The sequence below is a fragment of the Gorilla gorilla genome, chromosome 13 (genome assembly GCF_029281585.2).
Source record: "Gorilla gorilla gorilla isolate KB3781 chromosome 13, NHGRI_mGorGor1-v2.1_pri, whole genome shotgun sequence".
In the NCBI taxonomy this organism is placed as follows: domain Eukaryota; kingdom Metazoa; phylum Chordata; class Mammalia; order Primates; family Hominidae; genus Gorilla; species Gorilla gorilla.
In genome coordinates, this window is record NC_073237.2 from 28,972,535 (window position 1) to 28,999,928 (window position 27,394).

The following is a 27,394-nucleotide window of genomic DNA, read 5'->3' on the forward strand; positions in this document are numbered from 1 at the left end:
TGTTAGAGGTGTTCTGAGATAACCTATTCAGGTTGCATCATGAAAGAGAGTTTTTTATTTTTTGAGACGGAGTTTTGCTCTTGTTGTCCAGGCTGGAGTGCAATGGTGCGATGTCAGCTCACTGCAACCTCTGCCTCCACCTCGCCTGGCTAATTTTTTGTGTGTTTGGTAGAGACGGGGTTTCACCATGTTGGTCAGGCTGGTCTTGAATTCCTGACTTCAGGTGATCCACACAGCTCCGCCTCCCAAAGTGCTGGGATTACAGGTGTGAGCCACTGCACCAGGTGGTGAGAGTTCTTTTGAATCCGTATAAACCAGGATTTTTGTCCTGGGTCTAGCACTTAGTAATTAGATGAGTTACTTAAATCTCCTTTAACCTCATTTTTTTTTTTTGAGCTAGAGTCTCACTCTGTTGCCCAGGCTGCAGTGCAGTGGCTTGATCTCGGCTCGCTGCAACTGTGCCTCCTGGGTTCAAGTGATTCTCCTGCCTCAGCCTCCAGAGTAGCTGGGACTACACTTGTACATCACCACACCCGGCTAATTTTAGTATTTTTAGTAGAGAGGGGTTTCACCATGTTGGCCAGGTTAGTCAGTTTTGAATTCCTGACCTCAGGTGATCTGCCCACCTCAGCTTCCCAAACTGCCCGGATTATAGGTGTGAGCCCCTGGGCCTGACCGTGAACCTCAATTTAAAAAAAAAAAAAATACATTGTGAGACTTATGGAAAAGTTGCAATGGGAATATGAATAATTACTGAATACCCTTTTTTCAGATTCCCCAGATTTTAACATTTCTGTCACATCTTATCCTGTTCTCTTCCTTTCCCTATAGTTTATTCCCAGAAACGTTTGACAAGTAGTTGTGAATAAGGTTCTTCTTCACTTAATACCTCAGTGTTTTTTAAAAAACAAGGATCTTTTTACATAATTATAGTACAATTATAAAAAATCAGAACATCTACAGACCATACTTATATTTTTTCAATCGTCCTCATAATGCCTTTTTTTTTTTTTGAGACACAGTTTTACTCTGATGCCCAGGCTGTAGTGCAGTGGTGCGATCTCAGCTCACTGCAACCTCCGCCTCCTGGGTTCAAGTGATTCTCCTGCCTCAGCCTCCCGAGTAGCTGGGATTATAGGCATGCGCCACCATGCCTGGCAAATTTTTATATTCTCAGTAGAAACGAGGTTTCGCCATGTTGGCCAGGCTGGTCTCGAACTCCTGACCTTAGGTGATCCGCCTGCCTTGACCTCCCAAAGTGCTGGGATTACAAGCATGAGCCACTGGGCCCAGCTGTAATGTCCTTTTTAGCTAATTAGATTGTGGAATATACATTGTATTCAGATGTCAACTCTCTTGTGAATTTATGTGAAAATTCCACAAAATTATGTGAACATTCCACAATTATGAAGTGATTATAAGAATATTTGAAAATTATGATATAAAATGTCTTAGAAAAGGTATACTTCCTGATCAACTGAAAAAAATATGTAAAGTTAATGCAAAACTGTTGAACATTAATGAGAACAGGCTTAGTAGACTTAATAATGTTTATCTTTGGTGGTGGGCATAAATAATCCTACTTTATTATTATTTCCAATTTTTTTCTGGGTGACAGCTCTAATTAAAAAAAATTTGGATTCATTTGAAAAATTTCACATTTCCACTGTGAAAGCAGCTTAGTTCATAATAAGCCATATGAATGGATAAGAGATCCAGAGGAAGAGCTGTAGTGATGCTACTTTTCTTGGCAAGATATTTTTCAACTTGAGATGTGACCTAGTGTATGTCACTAATGTTTATTGCAGGGGAGGGTGCACTGACCTTGTTTAACTTAAGAATTACCAGTTGATCCTGATTTTTCCTCTTTTTTCCCAAGCTGTACCGACCTCTTGACACTTCCTAGAGCTCAGCCTGGTAACTTCCCTATTATACTCTTATGTTTGGTGCTTTGTTTATCAAATATTTATTGTTTATCAAAGAAAATTATTTTTTTCTTGACTCAGGGTATTTTATAAAGTTAAAAAATACTTAAAGTTCTCATTAAAATTTATTTTCATAAATATGCTAGCACTAGTGTTACTATATTGTTATTGTTAAATGACTATTATGTGTATTGGCTATGCTTTCAGAAGTAGTCTGTCTATCCCTTTTATGAATAAAAAAAGATATTACTGAAGAGAAATACAGTATTTGTGTCATATACTACTTAAGCTGAAAAAGCTAAGTCTGAATAAATCAGTCATTGGCATTTACCTTACATATGGCAATGAATAGTGACTTTATAGTTAGAAATGTATGGGTGAAACAGTATCAGAATGATAATGTAGAAACTTATATAAGCCCCAGACTGCCCCCTACAGCAAAATGCGATTATTAATAACTATTCTGCTTGAAATATTTGGTGAGATTCTTTCACCCATCAAGTGCTTGTTTGTTAATATTTTAATCGGGTCGGTGTTTCTTTGGTTTTGTAAATTGTGCATGTTTACAAAGCACTGGCTGTTCTCAGGCAGTTTTCAAGTTTAAAAATTCTTGCCTTTAGAGTCATTATTTGTTCCTGGTTCCCCCACTCCGCCATTACTTTTTCATACTTTTTCCACAAAGATTTCAGCCATGCTCCCTGACTTTGGTTTATCTTTTACTCTGACATATCTGCATGAAGTAGTTTCTGTCTGAAATGTCTTGAAACCAGGGATGTTCTTATAATAATACTTACTGTGCAGTGAGTGGATAGCCACAAGTAGTCCATAATTTTACTTTTTTTAAAAAAATCTTTGTTGTAGCTCCTGTTTAACACATCTACCACCCCAAGCCGCCGCCTCCACTCCTTTTCTGTCTGCCAAAATCCCTCCCCACAATGCTTTATTATGAAAATGGTCACAGATGAAGAAAAGTTGAGAGTTGTACAGTCAATATCCATATGTTCTATTACCTTTTTGCTCTATTTGTTTTATCACATCTGTTTAGCCAGCCATTATTTTATCTAACTTTTTAATGCTTTTCAAAGTGAATTAAATGATTAATGGTACTCTTAATCACTTCAGAATGGATGTCATTGACTAGGGTGTATTTATTTATTTATTGTCTTTTTTTTTTTTTTTTTTTTTTATGAGGCAGAGTTTCTGCCCTTGTTGCCCAGGCTGGAGTGCAGTGGCGCGATCTGGGCTCACTGCAACCTCCATCTCCCAGGTTCAAGTGATTTTCCCACCTCAGCCTCCTGAGTAGCTGGGATTACAGGCACCCGCCATCATGACTGGCTAATTTTTCTATTTTTAGTTGAGACGGGGTTTCACCATGTTGGCCAGGATGGTCTCAAACTCCTGACCTCAGGTGATCTGCCCGCCTCGACCTCCCAAAGTGCTGGGATTACAGGTGTGAGCCACTGTGCCTGGCTGTTTTTTTTTTTTTAATAGACAGGACCTCGGGCTGGGCGTGGTGGCTCATGCCTGTAATCCCAGCACTTTGGGAGGCCAAGGCAGGTAGATCACCTGAGGTCAGGAGTTCGAGACCAGCCTGGCTAACATGATGAAACCCCATCTCTACTAAAAATACAAAAAATTAGCCAGGCGTGCTGGTGGCCACCTGTAATCCCAGCTACTTGGGAGGCTGAGGCAGGAGAATTGCTTGAACCTGGGAGGCGGACGTTGCAGTGAGTGGAGATCATGCCATTGCATTCCAGCCTGGGCAACAGAATGAGACTCCATCTCAAAAAAAGAAAGAAAAAAGAAATTGCCAGGTGTGGGGGCATGGTGGCTCACACCTGTAATCCTAGCACTTTGGAAGGCCGAGGCGGGCGGGCAGATCGCTTGAGCCCAGGAATTTGAGACAAGCCTAGACAACATAGTGAAACCTTGTCTATACAAAAATCCCCCAGACGTGGTGGCCTGTGCCTGTGGTCCCGGCCACTCAGGAGGCTGAGATGGGAGGATTGCTTGAGCCCTGGGAGGTGGAGGTTGCAGTGAGCAGAGATTGCGCCACTCCACTTCAGCCTGGGTGACAGAATGAGACCCTGTCTCAAAAAAAAAAAAAAAAAAAAATTGCTAAACTGTTCTCCAAAGTGGTTGTACCATTTGCTTTTCTGCCAGCAGAGTTCCAGTTCTGCTGGCGTAAAATCCTCACCAACACTTGGTTGCCATGCCTAGTGTTTTGGATTGGTGTAAAGGTAGACAGTGAAATAAAATGGAGAGTCCAGAAATAAACTCACTTATATGTCGACAACCAATTTTTGAGAGTCAGAGGCAATGTAGAGGGGAAAGGATGGCCTTTTTAATAAATAGTATGGGAACTATTGTATATCAATATGCAGATCACTCATAAAAACAATCTAATGGGTCATAGACTGAAAACCCCAAGCTTAAAGTTTATACAAGAAAATATGGGAGAAAATCTCCATGCTATTGGTTTAGTCAAAGGTTTCCTAGATGTAGCAACAAAGGCATGATCCATAAAAGAACAAATGGATAAACTGGACTTTAGGAAAACTGAAAACTTAACAGTTTCAAAAGATTGTTCAGAGAATGGAAAGACAAGCCACAGATCGGGAGAAAATCTTGCATCTGATGAAGGGCTTGTCACAAACTTTTGAAACAAAAATAGGGAAATAACACATTTAACAAAATGGACAAAAAGTGGAGCATGGTGGCTCATGCCTGTAATCTCAGCACTTTGGGAGGCTGAGGCAGGAGGATTACTTGCACCCAGGAGTTCAGGACCAGCATAGGCAACATAAACATAGGGAGACCTTGTCTCTACTAGAAATAAATAAAAAAAAAATTGGCGAACGGGATGGTAGGAATCTTTAGTCCCAGCTGCTTGGGAGGCTGAGGTTGGACAATTGCTTGACCCCAGGAGATCTAGGCTTCAGTGAGCTGTGATTATGCCACTGCACTCCAGCCTGAGTGACAGAGTAAGACCCCTGTCTCAAAAAAGGACAAAAGATTTGAATGAAATTTCACTCAGGAAGGTATATGTGTTGCAAATAAGTACGTAAAAAGATCCTTTACTTCATTAGGCTTAGGGAAATCCGTATTAAAATCACAATAACACGCCAATACAAAACTTGTTAGAAAAGACATGTCATTTCCTGCTGGGCGCGGTGGCTCGTGCCTGTAGTCCCAGCGCTTTGGGAGGCCGAGGTTGGTGGATCACCTGAGGTCAGGAGTTTGAGACCAGCCTGACCAAGATGGAGAAACTCCGTCTCTACTAAACATACAGAATTAGCCAAGCATGGTGGCACATGCCTGTAATCCCAGCTACTTGGGAGGCTGAAGCAGGAGAATCTCTTGAACCCAGGAGGCGGAAGTTGCGATGAGCAGAGATCCCACCATTGTACTCCAGCCTGCACAACAAGAGCGAAACTCTGTCTCAAAAAAAAAAAAAAAAGAAATATAAGTCATTTATTTTTCATTTGTTACATGGAATATTTACATAGATTGTTTCCCGCTGGGCATGGTGGCTTACTCCAGTAGTCCCAGCAGAGGTGGGAGGATCAGTCCAGGAGTTCGAGACCAGCCTGAGTAACATAGTGAGACCTGTCTCTACAAAAATTACAAACTTCTTATACTGTATGGTAGGATAAGTGCTTGAATCTGTTGGCTTACCAATGAATAAAAAAACATTTTGAACCAGGACATGGTGGCTAACACCTGTAATCTCAACACTTTGGGAGGCTGAGGTGGGAGGATTGTTTGAGCTCTGGAGTTCAAGACCATCCTGGGCCAAGTAGCGAGCCCCTGTCTCCATAAAAAATATTTTTAAAAAAATTTATAAGAAAAAACCTTTTTGGCCAGGTGTGGCTTGCATCTGTAATCCCAGCACTTTGGGAGGCTGAGACGGGTGGATCACCTGAGGCCAGGGGTTCGAGACCAGCCTGGCCAACATTACAAAACCCCATCTCTACTAAAAATAGAAAAATTAGCTGGCCGTGGTGGTGCGCACCTGTAATCCCAGCTACTTGAAGGGTGAGGCACAAGAATCACTTGAACCCAGGAGGCAGAGGTTGCAGTGAGCCGAGATTGTGCCACTGTGCTCCAGCGTGGGCGACAGAGCAAGATTCTGTCTCAAAAAAAAAAAAAACAAAAAACACCAATTTTTTAGGGAAAAATTATTTTGGAATAATTTTAAGAGTTGTAAAAAAGTTGCAAAGAACGATAGAGATATTGATATATTCACCCAGCTATCCTAAATGTTAACTTTTTTTTTTTTTTTTTGAGACAGTCTCGCTGTGTCGCCAGGCTGGAGTGCAGTGGCGTGACCTTGGCTCACTGCAACCTCTACCTTGTGGGTTCAAGCCATTCTCCTGCCTCAGCCTCCAAAGTAGTTGGGACTACAGGCGCACACCACTGTGCTCAGCTAATTTTTGTTTTTTTAGTAGAGACGGGGTTTCACCATGTTGGCCAGGATGGTCTCGATTTCTTGACCTTGTGATCCGCCTGCCTCGGCCTACCAAAGTGCTGGGATTACAGGCAGGAGCCACTGCGCCTGGTCAGCTTTTTACATAAAGGATTGCCTAACCTTTTCTGTAAAGTGTTAGATAGTATATATCTTATGCTTTGCAGTCCAGACACAATCTCTGTTGCATTTTTATTTTATTACATTTTTGAGACGGGGTCTCATGTTGGCCAGGCTGGTCTGGAACTCCTGACCTCAGGTGATCCGTCTGCCTCAGCCTCCCAAAGTGCTGAGATTACAGGCCTGAGCTACTGCACCCAGCTGATGACAGAGTTTTTGACTTCTTTTGTGTTATGTCTTATTGCTTCCACACACTGTCCTGGTTCAAAGGGAACCAGAAGGTGGTAGAATTAGATTATCCCAAAATTACTCATTTTCTGTGTCCCACTTTTTTTTTTTTTTTTTTTTTTTGAGACGGAGTTTCGCTCTTGTTGCCCACGCTGCAGTGCAATGGCGCGATCTTAGCTCACCGCAACCTTCGCCTCTTGGGTTCAAGCAGTTTTCCTGTCTCAGCCTCCCAAGTAACTGGGATTACAGGCATGCGCCACCATGCCCGGCCCGGCTAATTTTGTATTTGTATGTGTATTTTTGTTTTTTGAGACGAGTCTCACTCTGTCGCCATGCTGGAGTGCAGTGGCGCGATCTCGGCTCACTACAACCTTCGCCTCCCAGGTTCAAGAGATTCTCCTGCCTCAGCCTCTGGCCCTCTTTTAAAATAATTGTGTCACTAGGATGGTTCAGCATATGCAACTCAATGAACAGGATACATCTCATTAAGAAAAACAAGGACAGGCCAGCGCGGTGGCTTATGCCTGTAATTGCAGCACTTTGGGAGGCCGAGGCGGGCAGATCATGAGGTCAGGAGATAGAGACCATCTTGGCTAACAAAGTGAAACCCCGACTCTATTATAAATGGAAAAAAAAATTAGCCGGGAGTGGTGGCGGGTACCTGTAGTCCCAGCTACTCGGGAGGCTGAGGCAGGAGAATGGCGTGAATCGGAGAGGCAGAGCTTGCAGTGAGCCGAGATCACTCCACTGCACTCCAGCCTGGGCAACAGAGCGAGACTCAGTCTCAAAAAAAAAAAATAAAACATACAAGGACGAAAAACATGATCATTTCAATAAACGCTGAAAAATGTATGTGAAAAAATTCAACATCCCTTTGTGGTAAAGATTATCAACAACCTGAGTGTGGAAGGAACATACCTCAAAATAATAAAGGCTATTTTTTTTTTTTTATTTGAGACAGGGTCACCCAGGCTGGAATATAATGATGCGAACATGGCTCACTGTAGCCTTGACCCCCCCTAGGCTCAAGAGATCCTTCTGCCTCAGCCTCTCGGGTAGCTGGGACTACTGGTGTGCACTTCCATACCTGGCTAATGTTTTATTTTTTGTAGAGACAGCGTCTCACCAAGTTACCCACAGGGCTGGTTTCAAACTCTTAGGCTCAAGGGATCCACCTTCCTCAGCCTCCCAAAGTGTTGGGATTACAGGCGTGAGTCACTGCACCTGGCCTCACTTGAGTACTAGAACTTCTAGCCAGAGCAAATAGGCAAGAGAAGGAAATAAAGGGGTCTAGATTGCAAAGGAAGAAGTCACATTATATTCTTATTTATAGATGACATATTGTATTTAGAAAAACCTAAAAACTCCACCAAACATCTGTTAGAACTGAGAAATGAATTCAGTGAAGTTGCAGGATAAAAAATCAACAACAAAAATTAGCCTTTATATATATCAACAGCAAAACAGTTGTACTCTGTCTACATTGTTCAGGTACTCATTATATAGTATATGCTTCCCCTTTGGCCATTTAGTAAATAATATGTTTAGTAGTCACTGTCAATACTTAAGTCAGTTTCTCTAGTCGTTTTGATTGTCTGAACCCATTGCTTTTGTTGATTCCTCTGGAAAGAATTATGAGAACAATATTCCTTGTGTTTGGTGTTGTTCACAATTTATACCTTTTATACTTGAGTAGAACATCAGTTTTGTTGGCTCTAAGTGCTAGGCCCACATTTTCTTTACGTTATCTTTTCTTTTTTGAGACAAGGTCTTACTTTGTCACCCAGACTGGAGTGCAGTGGCACGGTCACGCTCACTGCTCCCTTCTCCCTTGACCTCCTGGCCTCAGATAATCCTCCTACCTCAGCCTCTTGAGTAGCTGGGAGCACACAGGTGCATGCCACCACACTGGTTAATTTTTGTATTTTTTTGTAAAGGGTTTTGTTGTGTTGCACAGGCTGGTCTCAAACGCCTGAGCTCGAGCAATCTGCCTGCCTCAGCCTTCTGAAGTGCTGGAATTACAGGTGTGAACTGCTGTACCTGACTATCTTAAATATTAATTTTTTCTTGCGCAAAGCATTGCTCTTGACAAGTTTGTTGATATTCTAATTTCATTCTCTTCTATGTCTCTTGACATTTCTGCCTAGTTGTCCAGTGGATGTTTGTTCTTTTAGAGTCCAGTTCTTCTTCTTTTTTTTTTTTTTTTTTTTGTTTTTGAGATGAGTCTCACCCTGTCTCCCAGGCTGGAGTGCAATGGTGCGATCTCGGCTCACTGCAACCTCTGGCCTCCCGGGTTCAAGCGATTCTCCTGCTTCGGCTTTCCAAGTAGCTGGGGTTACAGGTGCACGCCACCATGCCTGGCTAATTTTTTTGTATTTTTAGTAGAGATGGGGTTTCACTGTGGTGGCCAGGCTGGTCTTGAACTCCTGACCTCAAGTGATCTGCCCGCCTCAGCCTCCCAAAGTGCTGGGATTATAGGCATGAGCCACCACACCCGGCCAGAGTCCAGTTCTTAAACTAAAGAATGTCTTAGTGTGGACTGATTATTTAGGGATTGATATTCTCAAGTACGGTGTATTTTCATTGACATATTTATGCATTTTTTGGTTTGTTTTCCAGACATTTTTCTTAAATTTTAGTTTTAAGGATCTATACTGTATTTTTATTCTTTGGAGGCTTATTGTCCATAGCTTTAAGTTGGGTTGTCTTTTGCCTATCTTCAGTGTTTGACACTTTGCTTTCTTTTCTCCCATTCCTATTTATCTCTTCATTTCTCTTTCCTTTTATTTCCTTTTTACAGGAAAAAAATTTCCCCAGTTTTATTCTCTGTTATTCTTGAGGCATTAATTGTTAAGTTTTATATTCCTTGTAGTTTAGACTCCATTTTCATATGTGATAGGACTTTCTTTAAATTATTATTTCTTGAATTCTGTAATTTAAAGAAGAAATAGAAAAACTTAGAGATATGTTATTCTTTTATCAGATTTTTTTTTTTTTTTTGAGACAGGGTCTTGCCCTGGCTTCCAGGCTGGAGTGCAATGGCACGATCTAGGCTCACTGCACCCTCTGCCTCCCAGGTTCAAGCGATTCTCACACCTCAGCCTTCCAGGTAGCTGAGACTACAGGTATGCGCCACCATGCCTGGCTAATTTTTTTTTTTTTTTTTTCTTGAAACACAGTTTCACTCTGCCGCCCAGGCTGGAGTACAGTGGTGAGATCTTAGCTCACTGCAACCTCCGCCTCTCGGGTTCAAATGATTCTTGTGCCTCAACCTCCTGAGTAGTTGGGATTTCAGGCTAGTGCCACCACGCACTGCTAATTTTTGTATTTTTAGTGTAGACGGGGTTTCACCATGTTGGCCAGGCTGATCTTGAACTCCTGACCTCAAGTGATCCGCCTGCCTCAGCCTCCCAAAGTGCTGGGATTACAGGCCTGAGCTACCATGCCCGACTGTTGTTTTCAATGGGATTTAAGAAAAAGGTGATGCAAGAAGTGTCTGATTTTTAAATGTTTTATAGAGATGGGGGTCTCACAATGTTGCCCAGGCTGGTCTCCTCCTGACTCAGCCTCCCAAAGTGCTGGGATTATAGGCGTGAGTCACCGTGCCCAGCCTTAAAATTTACTTTTTTTTCCTTTTTTTTTTTTTTTTTGGAGACAGAATCTTGCTCTTTTGCCCAGGCTGGAGTGCAGTGGCGCTATCTCGGCTCACTGCAAGCTCCGCCTGCCAGGTTCACGCCATTTTCCTGCCTCAGCCTCCCGAGTAGCTGGGACTACAGGTGCCCGCCACCACGCTCGGCTAATTTTTTGTATTTTTTTAGTAGAGATGGGGTTTCACCGTGTTAGCCAGGATGGTCTCGATCTCCTGACCTCGTGATCCACCCGCCTTGGCCTCCCAAAGTGCTGGGATTACAGGCGTGAGCCACCACGCCCGGCCTTTTTTTTTCCTTTTTTTGTGACCAGGTTGTTCTGTCACACAGGCTGGAGTGCAGTGGCGCCATCTTGGCTCACTGCAACCTTGACCTCCTCGGGCTAAGGTAATCCTCCCAACCTTAGCCTCTGGGGTAGCTGGGACTACAGCACTTACCACCACACTTGGCTAGTTTTTCTGTTTTTTTTGTAGAAATGAGGTTTTGCAGTCTTAATAGTGAGCTAAGAAATAAAAATTACACCAAATATAGACCATTTTAAGTAATTAAAAAGTTTTAAAAGCTTTTTTAAAAAGTTTATTATGCCCATTTTGGGAAAGGTTTTGAGGAGGCAGGTTCTCTTATTTACTGCTTGTTGAGTATATATCTTTATAGCCTTTGTGCAGAGCATTTTTGTGGAGATGGTTTTAAACTCCTTTTAATACTGGTAGACATTTCTTTGACCCTATAGTTTTACTTCTTTGTATTCATTATTAGAAAGCTATATTTGGGGCTGGGCACGGTGGCTCATTCTTGTAATCCCAGCACTTTGGGAGGCCGAGGTGGGCAGATCACCTGAGGTCAGGAGTTTGAGACCAGCCTGACCAACATGATGAAACCCTGTCTCTACTAAAAATACAAAAATTAGCCGGGCATTGTGGCATGTGCCTGTAATCCCAGCTACTCGAGGCTGAGACACTAGAATTGCTTGAACCTGGGAGGTGGAGGTTGCAGTGAGCCAAGATCGCACCACTGCACTCCAGCCTGGGCAACAAGAGTGAAACTCTGTCTCAAAAAAAAAACGAAAGAAAGAAATCTTTCTTTGGCCATGTGTGGTGGCTCACGCCTGTAATCCCAGCACTTTGGGAGGGCAAGGCAGGAGGGTCATTTAAGGTCAGGAGTTCAAGACCAGCCTGAATAACATGGTGAAACCGCATCTGTACTAAAAATAGTAAAAATTAGCCGGGTGTGGTGGCGAACACCTGTAATCTCAGCTACTGGGGAGGCTGAGGCCGGAGAATCGCTTGAACCTGGGAAGCGGAGGTTGCAGAGAATCCCTTGAACCTGGGAGGCGGAGGTTGCAGTGAGCCGCGATCACGCCACTGCACTCCAGCCTGAGCAGCAGAGCAAGACTGTCTCAAAAAAAAAAAAAAAAAAAGCCATCTTTGATGTATGTACAGATTTGGGTATAAGAATGGACCTCAGCCTGCCACAGTGGTGCATACCTGTAATCCCAGCACTTTGGGTGGCCAAGGTGGGCAGATCCTCGAGGTCAGACGTTCAAGACCAACCTGACCAACATGGTGAAACCCCGTCTCTACCAAAACCAAAAATTAGCAGGGCGTGGTGGCATGCCTGTAGTCCCAAGCGTGAGAATTGTTTGAACCTAAGAGGCGGAGGTTGCAGCGAGCTGAGAGCACACTACTGCAAGGCAACAGAGGGAGACTTCGTCTCAAAAAAATAAAAAAAAAAAACGAAAGAAAAGAATGGATCTCTGGCAGTGTTTTAGTAGTAATAAAAATTTGCAGAGTAAGAAAGATACAGGCCAGGCACTGTAGTTTATGCCTGTAATCCTAGCGCTTTGGGAGGCTGAGGCAGAGGAGTTGATTAAGCTCAGGGAGTTCAATATTAATCTGGGCAGCATGGTGGAACCTTGTTTGTACTAAAAACAAAACATTAACCAGGTGTCGTGTTGTGCGCCTGTATTCCCAGCTATTGGGGGAAATTGTGGGGGTGGAGTGCGTGAGGTGGGAGGATTGCTTGAGCCTGGGAGGCAGCTGCAGTGAGCACTGATTGTGCCACTGCACTCCAGCGTAGCTGACACAATGAAACCCTAGCTTAAAAAAAAGATGTAAGGCTGGGCGGGTGGCTCACACCTGTAATCCCAGCACTTTGGGAGGCCGAGGTGGGCGGATCATGAGGTCAGGAGTTCGAGACCAGCCTGACCAACATTGTGAAACCCGTTCTCTACTAAAAATACAAAAATTAGCCAGACGTGGTGGCATGCGCCTGTAATCCTAGCTATTCAGAAGGCTGAGGCAAGAGAATCGCTTGAACCTGGGAGATGGAGGTTGCAGTGAGCCGATATCGTGCCAGTGCACTCCAGCCTGGGCGACAGAGCGAGACTCTGTCTCAAAAAAAAAAAAAAAAAAGCACCTATGCAGTGGATTGTCATGTAGCATTAAACGTGATATAGATATTCATAATAAATTGTGTCTGTGAGTGATTCTACATGGTAGTATGTTAAGTATTCTGTTTTTGATAAAAGAGGAAAATAGCCAAGTGTGGTGGCTCATGCCTATAATTCCAGCTCTTTGGGAAGCAGAAGTAGGAGGATTGCTTGAGTTCAGGAGTTGGAGACCAGCATGGGCAACACAGTGAGACCTTGTCTTTACAAAAATAACAACAACAAATTAGCCAGGCATGGTGGCTGCCATGGTTGCTACTCAGGAGGCTGAGGTCAGAGGAGTGCTTGAGCCTGGGAGGTCGAGGCCATGGTGAGCTGTGATTGTGCCACTGCATTCCAACACGGAGTGAAACCCTGTTTTTTTGTTTTTTTTTTAATGAAAAAATATAAATACCAAATACATAAATAGTTTTGGTGTTAGATGGTCACTTTATGGATTTTTTCAGTTTTTCTTGTGTTTGACATGTAAAGCTTATAATTTAAGAAACTGTAATGATGGGAAGGGATGAGCATCAGTGGTGCTTGGATTGGAACAAGGCTACCTGAATCTGCTGGTATGGTACATTTTTTAGGTTTGAAACACAGGGAGCAGAAAATAATAGTGTTAGGGAAAACGGGCAAACTCTTCATACAGGCTTCTTGCAACAGGGACACCAACAGTCTACTTTCATTTTGTGAAAATTGATTATATGAATTAGAGTTATCTTGTCATACCCAACTAAATTTAGAGTCAATGGACCAAGGGTTACGGTAAAAAAGTGCTTGGGGCACAAAGCGCTTGCCCAGGGATTATATTGCAGGCCAGCTGCCACAATGACATGCTGTAACCTTAAATCCAGTTTCACCTACTAGCTGTTCAGATGAACTCTTGTGACTCTAAGTCTAGTTTTACCAACCGTGTTCACTCACCAATCAGAGCTTACCAGCTCCCAAAAGCTTTAGTAGTTCCAGTGAGTTTTCTTTCAAAACAATAGGTCACATTTCTTTTTCTAATAAAACTCCCAACCTTCTTTGTGTTCTTTGGACACACTAGGAGGCTACCCTAGTATGTGTATGTATGTATGTCCTGGATTGCAATCCTACTTATATATTCTTTCTAAATAAAACCTTTTTTACTTAGAGATTTGTTTCTCTCTATATTTTTGACTTTAACAGTTCATAACAAGTTGTCATTACTCCAAACCCAAATGTATAATGTGGAAATGCCATCTTTTAAAAACCCATCTCTCCCTTTGCTTCTCCCTTTTACTTCATCCAGTTGTCACGACAATGGTGCTCTTGGCTGTGGCACTGGGACTTCCTGGTTGGTTATGATTCAGGAAAATGATTGTCTGATTTAGGGATAGTGAGAGTATATGTAAGGTCCTTACATTTACAGGGAACAATTGAGGTAAGATTTTCAGTAAAGGTAGACACTGAATTTCTGTGCCAATGTCTTTTTGGGTATAATGTAGCAGTACTGCAGCAGTTAAACTGAGGTCTCAGCAGGCATAGGTTGGGGTGAACAGGCCAAAGCACCTGGAGTTTGTATAATCACCCACCCACATGGCCTGGAAAGGCCTTTTGAAAAGTGCTTTAAAATGCAAAAAATGTCAACAACTCCCACTTATCCCACTGTAGTCAAGATTATTTGAAATGAGTGTATATAAAAAACTCAGAATAAAAGCTGTTTATTAGTTCCTTATGGCTTTTCTTCCTCTAAGATCTTTTCGTAAACTGTTCAGCTTTTTAAATATTTGTGTTGGGAGTTAGTATAGACTTGGTTAGCGAGGCAACTTAAACTATTTTGGAGTAATTTTAGATTTAATAGACTGTTGTACAGAGATGATACAGATTGTTCCTGTATATTCCTCACCTAATTTCCTTGTTGTAATAATTACGGTACCTTCGTTAAAACTAAGAAACCAGACTGGCACATTACAAAGTCACGCCACGGAAGAATAACTTTCTTTAGAACTTTTCTGATTTTTTGTTGGTAAAAACATCAGAAAACGAAACTTCAGTCAGTAATGTGATTGAAAAAATATTTCGAGTGACAAAAGTAAATAGTTTTTCTGCAAATAGCCAGATGTGGTGGTGCGCACCTGTAGTCCAAGCTACATGGGAGGCTGAGGCAGCAGGATCTCTTGAACTCAGGCATTGGAGGCTGCAGTGAGCTATGATGGCATCACTACACTGCAGTCGGAGGGGACAGAATGAGACCCTACCTTTAAAAAATTAAATAAATACGGCTGGGTGCAGTGACAGGCGCCTGTAATCCCAGCAACTCAGGAGGCTGAGGCAGGAGAATTGCTTGAACCTGGGCGGCAGAGGTTGCAGTGAGCCAAGATCGTGCCAGTGCACTCCAGCCTGGGCGACAGAGTGAGACTCCATCTCAAAATAAATAAATAAATACTCCAGCCTGGGCGACAGAGTGTGACTCCATCTCAAAATAAATACATACATACATACATAAAAACTTAATGAAATTGTGATTTAGGCCAGGCGTGGTGACTCAACGCCTGTAATCCCAGCACTTTGGGAGGCCGAGGCAGGTGGATCACCTGAGGTCAGGAGTTTGAGACCATTGTGGCCAACATGGTGTAACCCTGTCTCTACTAAAAACAGAAAAACTAGCTGGGCGTGGTAGTGCATGCCTGTAATCCCAGCTACTCTGGAGGCTGAGGCAGGAGCATTGGTTAAGCCTGGGAGGCGGAGGTTGCACAGTCAAGATCACGGCACTGCACTCCAGCTAGGGTAACAGCATGAGGCTCCATCTCAAAAAAAAGAAAAAATCGTGAAGAGGGTAATTTTTGCCAGATGCAGTGGCTCAGGTCTGTAATCCCAGCACTTTGGGAGGCTGAGATGGGAGGATCACTTGAGCCCAGGAGTTCAAGACCAGCCTGGGCAACATAGTGAAACCCTGTCTCTTAGAAAAACAAAATTATTGTGTATAAAAAAGATAAAGTAACTTTAAAAATATTTTTAATTTAGCTAAATACAGCTTTTTTTCTTCAGAACTGACCAGCATACCTTTTTAGACCTGACAACAGAGCTTTTTTGACACAAAGTTCTAAGCCTGTGTCTGGGCAGTTGTTTGCATTACCTTTTATTTTTTCTTTTATGATTTTTTGCCTACCAACTACCTCTAAAGATTTCATTACTTTTTAAGCCTTTTTTTTTTTTTTTAATCTTTTTAAAAATTAAATAGAGACAAGGTCTCTCTATGTTGCCCAGGCTAATTTCGAACACCTGGGCTCAAGCAGTGCTTCTACCTTGGCTTCCCAAAGGCACGAGCCACCATGCCCCGCCAAGATTTTATTATTTTTTGTTCTTCTGCTTTCTCTTGAGCTGATTTCCCCCACTCTACCAAGGGAAAGAAAATTCAAGTAAGTCATTGGCCAGTTAAGATGAACAATAGCTTTAGGTCATTTGGTCAAAGGAATGGGTCCTTTATGTTACTTAATTTGATGCTTATTTTTCCTATGGGAACAGGTTATATGTGGTTGAGAGGCCTAAATTCAGGGTCTTTTATTTGTTGTTACTTAGTATTTCTAGTGCTTGAGAGCCTTATCTATTTGACCCAGATTTTGGAATCTAACTTATGCTTTTGGTGTTCAAATCCTTAACAATTGTATGTACTTTCCAGGCAACAGCTGAACAGATGCGTCTCGCTCAAGTGATCTTTGATAAGAATGATTCAGATTTTGAAGCTAAAGTTAAGCAGGTATGTTTCTGGCAAAGGATATCATCATTTTTATAATCTATTTTGATTGTGCTTAGAAAGATCATTTCAGTAAAGATTTTTGTTTTAAAGTATTACTTCTAGCTTCTAGTCTCACCTGAAATCTGTATATTGGATTTTGGACTTGTGATTAAAAATACCTTTATTGGTGGGCAAGTGAAGGAATTGAATACGTTCACCTACCTTGCAATATAATCTTACTGAGTTACTAGTGTTTACATGTGAACATTGGACCAGACGTTTCTGTAAGCACACTGAGATTTTCCGATACCTGTGCATAGAAAGTATATCTAACATTTGGCACAGTCTCTGGGAATTCTGTTTAATGTTAGAGATGAACTGAATTACCTTTAAAAATTTTTTTTTCCATAGAGACATGGTCTCACTCTGTTGCCCAGGCTGGAGTGCAGTGGTGCTGTCATAGTTCACTGCAGCCTCAAACTCCTAGGCTCACGCTATCCTGCTGCCTTGGTCTCCTGAGTAGCTGTGACGACAGATGTTCATCACCATGCCCAGCTAATTTTTAAAATATTTGTAGAGACAGAGTCCTGCAGTGTTGCCTAGGCTAGTCTTGAATTCCTGGGCTCAAGCAATCTGCCTTGGCCTCCCAGAGTGCTGGGATTACAGGATTACTGGCCTGAATTGCCATTTCAAACATGGTTGTGATTTCATACTCTTGTTGGAAAAGTATAAAATTAAATTTTAAGGCAATGTCTTCATTTTGAACTTTAATAAGAGGTATTTTTGATAACTTAGTCTTAATTTCTAACTCTTCTTTGCTGACCCTTTCTCATCAAGATTCTAGAAACCAAGCTATAACCGCTACCTCAGTGCCAGATATTCCAACTCTTGGTAGATGTCGTCTAATAATTGTTCTTTGGAGTAAAGGTCTCACAATGAAATCTTGTTTTGTCTCACAAGAAGTCATAGATTTCTTTGTCTGGAATGAGATCTTCATACAGTTTGAGATATACTTCTATATATTACATTGCCTTTTATCTGAATAGTATAGATAGAACACTGGCCCAGGAATTCAGAGATTTAAGTTCTAATTTTAGTTCTGTCTGTCAATAATCTGATCACTGGGGAAATTTTGATGTTGACTGTGTGTCTTAAAAATTGTATGTTGCAGGCATTCACTTAGTACAGATCATTGATAAAAATGAGACATTTATTAGTAGCTATCCAAAGACTGAAGCATCAGAAAGCTATAGAGTATGCAGAACTTTTGCTGCTTGATAAAATGAAAAGATGAAAGCAGGGAGGCCAAATGGTATAGCGCAGAGAGCTGTGATTATGAGATCAGGAGGCCTGGGTTCTAGATGGGCTTTGCTATTAATTACCTTTGTGGCCATAGACAAATCACTTGATATGTTGGGATCAAGCTGTTTTGAACTTCAGCTAGTACATGTTAAAATAGGTAAATGTAGTTAAAATGCAATAGATATTAAATCATAGGTTTACTCACTGATACTTGAGAAACCTGCATTTTGCCTAGTCTGTGATCGTTCTAGTGATGAAAATGCTAAGTAACAAGTATCTCTTGCTAATGAGAATAAACTGAAGAGTTTCTTTCATCATTACTTCAAGCATAGCACCATGTTGAAGATCCTTGAGAAAATATGTCTAGGAGTGTGTTTTGTGATAGTAGCAGAATTCCACTTGTAAGACTTTAGGGTGTTATATAACTTAGTATGTACATGGAATGATGTTTTTTCTTCTTTTTTTTGGAGGGGAGACAGGGTCTCACTCTGTCTCCTGTGCTAGAGTGCAGTGGCACAATCATGGCTTATTGCAACCTTCACCTCCAGGGCTGAAGCAATCCTCCTACCACTACGCTCAGTTAATTTTTTGTAAAGATGAGGTCTCACTATATTGTCCAGTCTCGAACTCCTGGGCTCAAGCGATCCTCTCGTCTCTGCCTCCCAAAGTGTTGATTATAGTCGTGAGCCACTGCGGCTGGCCTTTGAAGTGTTCTAATCCAAATGGTGAAAGCCAGCATATGGAATATTGTCCCTGACAAAAAATTTGTATTGGATTTTCCATGAATGATGACCGTGTACTCATATAGTTCCACCTCATATTTAAGTTTAGGAATCCTGTGCGCTTGAATTAAATTTGATTATTCAGATACTTGATCTTGGGTATTCTGAGAATGTTGGTACGTATGTGTGTGCTGCTGATTAATGATCTGCTCCTTGGTCAACTTGGAGGAAGATTGATTTGTAGTTAGATTCTACCAGTGTTAGTGAAAAGACATGCATGGAATGGCCACAAAAAAATAAGTAAACATGTCCTCATTGTAAACTCAGAGTCTAGAAGAGGCCATCTTCATGTAGAAGGATTATGTAATTCTGTATTTGTATAGAAGAATCTTAATATCAAGTGCCAGTTTTTTGTTTGCCTCTAACCATTTTCTGATATGTTCACTAGCTTATGGAAGTGACAGGGAAAAATCAGGATGAATGCATAGTGGCCCTACATGATTGTAATGGAGATGTGAACAAAGCTATCAATGTATTGCTGGAAGGGAATTCAGACACAGTAAGTATTATTAATTGATTTGCATTGTTTACATTTGTCTCCAATTCCATAGCACATTTTCAACTTCACCTTGGTTGGGGGTAGGGATGGAATGGATTATGGTGCCATTCCATATTTGTTTTAAGTTCCAAAAAGAACGATTACCTGAAAAGACTGTTTTTGTTATGTATGGTTTCTTCATGAAGTCGTAGAATCTGATGACTTGAAAGAGAACTTGGTGATCTACTCCAGCCTTACAGTTTCCAAAAATCTCTGTGCCTGTGTATATTTTCACCACCCCTACCTGAAAAGCATCTCTTGGCTCTGTTGCTTATGTTTCTTCATCTCAGTCCTCACCTCTGATTACTTCTTACATCTCTATTATAACAGAAAACCAGGATTTGCTGGTATATGTATTTGCTTATGTGGAATATTAAGTTTTCTTTTTTTTTTTTAATATTGGGTTAAGTTTGGTGAGCTTGCAGGCTCATGAGCTCAGGCCTTGGATTTTAAGAAGGATATAGCTAAAGCTACACCAGGCACTTGTCAGCCCTAAAATTTTGCTGTGTGTATATATTTATATTTATATATTATATATAGTTTTTATACATATGTATATATTTATTTATAAATATATTTATTTAATAATTTTAAATTTTAAATAATAATTTTAATTTTAAATAATTAAATTATTTAATAATATATTTATTTAATAATATAAATACATATATTTATAAATATATATTATATAATATTTATAATATTTGTTTAATAATATATAAATATATATTAAATATAAATATATATTAAATATATATATATTTATTTATTTTTTTGAGATGGAGCCTCACTCTGCCACCCAGGCTGGAGTGCAGTAGTGCGATCTTGACTCACTGCAACCTCCGTCTCCTGGGTTCAAGTGATTCTTTTGCCTCAGCCTCCCAAGTAGCTAGTACTACAGGCATGCGCCACCACGACCAGCTAATTTTTGTATTTTTAGTAGAGGTGGGGTTTCGCCATGTTGGCCAGACTGGTCTCAAACTCCTGACCTCAGGTGATCCACCCGTCTTGGCCTCCCAAAGTGTTGGGATTACAAGTGTGAGCCACCACACCTGACCTGTGTTTATGTTTCTTAAATTGAGGAAACTATTTTAGAGTAAATTAAAAAAAAAATGACTCACCTAAAAGAGGATACAAAGATGAACACATCAATAACTACCTTTCCTTGGAAAATTTAAAACAAACAAACTGACCATGTCAGTGTTCAGATTTAATTGAAGTCTCATTTTAGGGTCATGCTGCATTAGGTACAAGAAATACAAAAATGAACTCTGAGAAACTGAAAGCTAAAATGACTGTCTTTTTAGTTGATGTGAAACAAAGAGAATGAATTCTTTTAAAGTAAAAATTAACTAATGTGGAAAAGATTTCACTGTTTGAGTGTAGCAGTAATTGTTGGTAAAATTGCATGTAAGAGAACACTGGTACACAAGACAAACCATCAAATTTGTGATTTTTTTATTGGGAAAACCATATTAAATGATAAATTAAAATTTTGAATAGTTTTTGTTTACTGACCTGGGAATAAGTATCCTGGGTTTTGCAAAATGTGGAGGATCTGTTTACCTTATCGCTAATGGGTACAGCAGAGAGTGGCTTTCAGTTATTTTCAAAGTGAACTGAAGAGCCTAACTGCCCTCTTTGTTTAGGAAAAAAAAAAAAAAGAAAAGAAAAATCTTTGGGAATAAACAAAATAACCCGAATTGTTCACTGGAGAGGATCTTTTTGGATCTTTTTATGGTAGAGATAAGTCCAGACACTATTTTTTGTTGCCTTTCCTTTAGCTCCAGCAGATTTAATTCCTTTTCTCTGGTAGTTTGAGGAATTTTTAAGTTTTAAATGTCCAGTTTTCTCTTTCTGTTTTGAGTTTTAACACCCCCTCCTCCTTTGGGACCGAACCTGAAGGAGCTGGTTCTGGGCTATGTATTAGAAAGTAAGACTGACTGGGCACTGCGGCTCACGCCTGTAATCCCAGCACTTTGGGAGGCCTGGGTGGGCAGATCACGAGGTCAGGAGTTTGAGACCAGCCTGGCCAACATGGTGAAATCCCGTGTCTACTAAAAATACAAAAAATGAGCCAGGTGTGGTGGTGGGCGCCTGTAATCCCAGCTACTCAGGTGGCTGAGGCAGGAGAATCGCTTGAACCCGGGAAGCGGAGGTTGCAGTGAGCCGAGATCGCGGCATTGCACTCCAGCCCGGGCGACAGTGCGAGACTCGGTCTCAAAAAAAAAAAAAAAAAAGCAAAGCTGAAATTTTCATGAAGAACACCTCTTTGGTTACCTCTTGAACGATTTTATAGTGTGGGCTATATCTGACTTCTTGTTTTCTTCAAAGATAAGAAAATAGCAAATGAAGTTCTGAATATAGTTGTGAAAGAATACACTTGTTCAGGGCTGAGTGGGCTGTGGGGGACAGAAGTAGAGGGAAAGTCTTTGTTTTAGTTGTTTGGTGTTTTGGGTTTTTTATTAAGACAGGGTCTCACTCCGTTGCCCAGGCTAGAGTGCAGTGGTGCCATCACGGTTTACTACAGCCTCGACCTCCCGGGCTTATGCCATCCTCCAGCCTGCCGAATAGCCGGGACCACAGGCGCATGCCACTACGCTTGGCTAATTATTTTTATATCTTGTAGAGTTAGGGGGTCTCTGTGTTTCTATGTTGCTCAGGCTGGAGGGAGTCTTTGAAACCCTGGTTTGTTGAGGACCACTCTCTGGTACATCTTGTCTCTCATACTGTTTGCCTCATCTCTTACCTAGTTGCCATCTGCAGCACCTATGGCTAAACAGCTTTGATTATCTTCCCTTGACTGAGATAGAGTTAATTGGAGTAGGGTTGACAGGATATAAACACTGTGATGTTGCTAGGAGCAAGAGCATGAAGGCAAACGATTCTTTTCCTATTGTCTAACCTTCCTCTGTGCCAGTCTTCTGAAACAAAATTATTACTTGGAAAAGGTGTTAAGTGGAATCGTCCATGATGTTTTTAAGGATAAATTTATTTTTTCTTATGTAAGTATATCTGTCACAAAGGAAGATATTGAACATACGTACTGAACTTTTTGTTTCATCATAATGTTTGGTTGATGTGACAAAATTGTTTTGAAGTATTGGTCTCTTGAATTAATGTACTTAACTGTTTTTAGTAAGTTGTTTGTGTTGGTAGTTTTTGGCAAAGGCAAAGTGGTGGGAGAGTAATTTTTGAACTAGCTGGCTTCGAAGACTGCTGTTCTGATTATTATGTGGTGGCTGGGAGGACCTCTCCTCTTAGAGTTTCTTCAGACCCATTCTGCAACTAGCAAAATACCGATAACAGAGGTTGCCAGAAATTCTCTTGGAAATCCTCCATAATTACTTGGTTAACTTTTTAAAGTATGCATGTGTGTATACTTTGCAGACTTCAGCAAAATACACAGTAATCTTTTTAGCAGTTACTATGGTATTGTAAAGATTGCTTCTTAAAGGTTCTTTTCCCTATTTGCGCGCGCCCCGCCACCAGATAAGTTGTCTTTGTAGAGCTCATAAACCAAGACTTTGCTTGAGGGGCAGTAGGATGGGGAGGGTATCTTTTTTTTATTTTTATTTTTTTGAGATGGGAGTCTTGCTCTCTCAGCCAGGCTGGAGTGCAATGGCATGATCTCAGCTCACTGCAACCTCTGCCTCCCAGGTTCAAGCAGTTCTCCTGCCTCAGCCTTCTGAGTAGCTGGGATTACAGACATGTGCCACCACGCCTGGCTAATTTTTTTTTTTTGAGACGGAGTTTTGCTCTTGTTGACCAGGCTGGAGAGTAATGGCGTGATCTCGGCTCACCACAACCTCCTGCCTCCCGGGTTCAAGCGATTCTTCCGCCTCAGCCTCCCGAGTAGCTGGGATTACAGGAATGCGCCACCACGCCCGGCTAATTTTGTATTTTTAGTAGAGATGGGGTTTCTCCATGTTGGTCAGGCTGGTCTTGAACTCCCAACCTCAGGTGATCCACCCGCTCAGCCTCCCAAAGTGCTGGGATTACAGGCATGAGCCACTGTGCCTGGCTGCTAATTTTTGTATGTTTAGTAGAGATGGGGTTTCACCATGTTGGCCAGGGTGGTCTGGAACTCCTGACCTCATGATCTGCCCACCTTGGGCTCCCAAAGTGCTGGGATTACAGGTGTGAGCCACCGTGCCTGGCCAGGGTATCGTTTGCTATATGAAATGGGGTAAAGTGTTTCTCAGATGTTTCACAAAGACAGCTGGCCCCTTTATAAAGATAGAGTACCTTTAGGCGAGGCTGTGTAAAGATGTACATTGTGTATACATACACTTTATGCCAACTCTTCTGGGATGATTTTTCCAGGACCTCTGGAATTTACTTTTTGTATTCTAACCTAAGAGGACTGGATTCTGTTTTACACAGTTGTCTAGTATTTTCATATTAGCAAACATAATAAATTGAGTTTGTTCAGTGTGGGCGTTATTTTCTCTGGCATAGATAAGCTTTATTGTTTAATTAGAAAAGAAATGCAGAAAAATATTAAAGATTAAATCAAATTAAACATCCTCACTTAAATAATGACTTATACCTCTTCCTTCAGTAAGTACATAGGCTCCTATTTGAACTAAAAAATGTAATTCTGTATGCTGTTTGCTGATAGCTTGCTTTTTCTATCAAGGACCTCTTTCTATATGTACCTATGTAACTGGTAAAATGGCTACATACTGCTCCATTTATGGATACACTAGACTACTTAGTTTCCTGAATTTGATATTTTGGAAATCCGCCTCCCCTCCTTTTATGCTGTTGATCATTTTGTCTGCACATAAATGTTTGAACAATTCTTACTTTTTTTTTTTTTTTTTTTGATACAGAGTCTCGCTCTGTCACCCAGGCTGGAGTGCAATGGTGCGATCTTGGCTCACTGCAACCTCCACCTCCCAGGTTCAAGCCTTCTAGGTTCAAGTGATTCTCCTGCCTCAGCCTCCTGAGTAGCTGGGATTACAGGTGCCTGCCACCACTCTCAGCTAATTTTTGTATTTTTAGTAGCGATAAGAGTTTCACAGTGTTGGCCAGGATAGTCTCCAACTCCTGGCCTCAAGTGATCTTCCTGCTTTGGCCTCCCAACGTGCTGGGATTACAGGCGTGAGCCAGTGTGCTCGGCCACGTTGTTTTATTTGAATAAGGGCCTAGAAGTAGAATTGCTGGGTTGAAAGAGTATGCACCAAATAGGCCAGGCGCAGTGGCTTATGCCTGTAATACCAGTACTTTGGGAGGCCGAGGTAGGTGGATCACCTGAGGTCAGGAGTTCGAGAGCAGCCTGGCCAACATGGTGAAACCCCGTCTCTACTAAAATTACAAAAATTTGCTGGGTGTGGTGGTGTACGCCTGTAATCCCAGCTACTCGGGAGGCTGAGACAGGAGTTATCACCTGAACCCAGGAGATGCAGGTTGCAGTGAGCCGAGATCACGCCATTGCACTCCACTCTGGGTGACAGAGTGAGACTCTGTCTCAAAAAAAAAAAAAAAAATTGGGGGGCACTATTTCTAAGTAACCTTCTAGAAAGGTTACAATAGATGCATGCTCACCAGAACTGTATGATAATACCTGATTGTTTCACCTTAACTATCAGGTGACAGTATATTCAGTCTTCATTATTAAAGCTTAGAGGTGGAACATAATTTATATCTTTTTCATATCCATTTTATATCTAATTAAATATGTGAGTTCATCACAGCTTTGCAGAAGACCAGATATGCCATTTCAAAAAAAGAGTTTGGAAGTTGGCTTCCACTGTTATGGAAATAATTCAGCTTATCACCCAAATTTTAGTTTATTAATTTCCAGTGCTAATGTTTACTTTGGATATACAATGTCAACTTCTGTTTTTCTGTAAGATTTTTAAAAAGCATAAAATAGTTACTCTTAATTTTGGATGGAGTAATTTCCAATCCCTTCTGAAATAAGGCAGATTATGAATAAGTAAATGGAAACTATTGGGCCAATTTTAGGATTTCTCTGTAACTACCCGGCTTGATAATTTTTATATCCACTTATAGTCAAGAATGTAGTATCTCTTTCTTTCTCAGCCATTTATATATGTGTATGGTAGATTAGATTTGGTATCACCATTAGGGGAGAGGTGGAGAAGGGAGGTTATATAAATTATTTGACTTCTCACTAGAAGAATTCTTTGGAGGTTAAAAATTTAGGTGCTTTATAAATTTTTAAAAAACCCACCAAAACCAAGCTAAAATTTTACTTATCCGCCATTAAATTGTTTTAGATAATTAGTTTGAATAATGGAACAGGCAAGGTTGTATTCCTGGAGCTTTTGGGGCATCATTCTAAGTAATTTTGTGGTCTTTGAATTAACAAGTAGATTTAAGGCCTAATAGAGAGGTAAGTGAGGTGGTGTAGAATAGGAGCTTGGGGAAATGACTTTTACTGTATTCCTAAATTTGCATAGAAAAGGGCTTTATGTTGGGAAAATGTACAGTATTTTGTCAGGTCAGCTAATAGCTGTAATTATTTAGCAACAGGAGCTTAGCAAGAGGATTGTTACCTTCATCATCAATAAAGTAGAATTATAGGGAAAGAATTTAAATGATAAGCAGGTGAGCTGCAAGCTGTGGGTAGTTAGGTTTGAAAGATACGTGCATGTGCTGGGCGCGGTGGCTCACGCCTGTAATCCCAGCACTTTGGGAGGCCAGGGCGGGCAGATCACGAGGTCAGGAGATCGAGACCATCATGGCTAACATGATGAAACCCCATCTCCACTAAAAATACAAAAAATTAGTTGGGCATGGTGGCAGGCGCCTGTAGTCCCAGCTACTCAGGAGACTGAGGCAGGAGAATGTCGTGAACCTGGGAGGCGGAGCTTGCAGTGAGCTGAGATGGTGCCATGCACTCCAGCCTGGGCGACAGAGCGAGACTCCGTCTCAAAAAAAAAAAAAAAAAAAGAAAGATACATGCATGTGCCTTTGATAATTGTACACACTTTGAATGATAAATGATTAACAGCCGTTCTCTCTGATAGACTTCATGGGAGACTGTAGGGGGGAAGAAAAAGAATTTTGCAAAAGAAAATTCAGAAAACAAAGAGAATAGAGAGAAGAAAAGCGAGAAAGAATCGAGTCGTGGACGTGGAAACAACAACCGGAAAGGAAGAGGCGGCAATCGTGGCAGAGAATGTAAGTACAGACTTTCTCCTGAGTTTTTTCTCTTCTTTCATCTCAAGTGACCCTCCCGCCTCAGCTTCCCCAAGTGTTGGGATTACAAGCATGAGTCACTGCGCTCAGCTTTCTCAAATTTTTTCTTAGTTTTCATACATTCTGAACGACTGAAAGATTAGTCCATAGTATGCTCATAAATTCGTTTCCTCAATGCAGAATTTGTTCTAATAGTTAACACTAGAAATGAGTGGCACCTGAGTAGTTTCATAAGAGCCTCCCATGTGGTTTAGTATCAGCATTGACCTGGGCTGTAGGCAGGTGGTTGTGTAGTGTGTCTTATGACTCCCTTCTGTTATGAGTCAGACACATTTGTTAATTTTAGAATGGTGTGTGTGTGGCGAAGAAGGGGCCAGGGGTCATTTACTTACAGGTAGATAAAGCTGTTTTATATTCTCCATTTATAGACACTCATGGTACAGACAAGGGTTAGATTAAGAGGAAAGTTGCTGAATAGGCAGGATTTCTCATAGGCAGGTCTCATTTCCATTAGACCTAGGTTTTCTAGGTTTTGTCACTGTTTATGCAAAACAACCTTGTCTGCTCTGGCAGTGTGTCAGTGTAGCTAAGTTATGAAAGAATAAAATGTAAATATTTAACATATCACCCTGAGACTCTTGCTGTCTCATATATTCCACCGATATTTATTGAGTATCTACTATATAGTGGATACTTTTATAGGCATACAGCTATGAATAAAATAGGTAAAATCTTTGCCTTTCTGAAACTTTTAATGAAGGTCAAATGGGATGTAACAATAAAGAAAATAAAATATTTTATATTAATATATTTTAATGATGTTATGTAGAAATTATGTTATGGGGAAAAACAGAGATGCAAATTATGGGAAGAGGTCTGGCAAATTTAAGTGGGTTGCCAAGGAAAGCCTCACTGGAATTCATGTGAGTCAGCCTCTGAAAGAGGTGAGGGGAGCAAGCCATGCCAATATCCTTCATAAAATTTCTGTATTATGTAGAGCTATTAATGCCAATATAGGGATGAGAAAAAGAAAAGACTGCGTGTTGGCATCTTCCTGTTAGTATCCTAGAAAAACCC

At 41.1% G+C, this 27,394-nt stretch overlaps 1 protein-coding gene across 25 annotated transcripts in view; it reads left to right on the forward strand.

The window, feature by feature from the left end:
* The window catches only part of UBAP2 (ubiquitin associated protein 2), a 127,370-nt gene that overhangs the window by 36,095 nt on the left and 63,881 nt on the right, over positions 1–27,394 (forward strand). For 23 of the 25 annotated variants that reach the window (XM_063696959.1, XM_055351671.2, XM_019033537.4 and 20 more), the window contains 3 exons: positions 16,463–16,540; positions 18,992–19,102; positions 26,146–26,299. In XM_063696959.1, coding sequence (XP_063553029.1) covers positions 16,463–16,540; positions 18,992–19,102; positions 26,146–26,299 — 343 coding nt within the window. Of the gene's footprint in view, positions 1–1,879; positions 1,918–16,462; positions 16,541–18,991; positions 19,103–26,145; positions 26,300–27,394 lie in introns of those variants that run through there. The other 2 variants (XM_063696969.1, XM_063696978.1) reach the window with 2 other exon arrangements.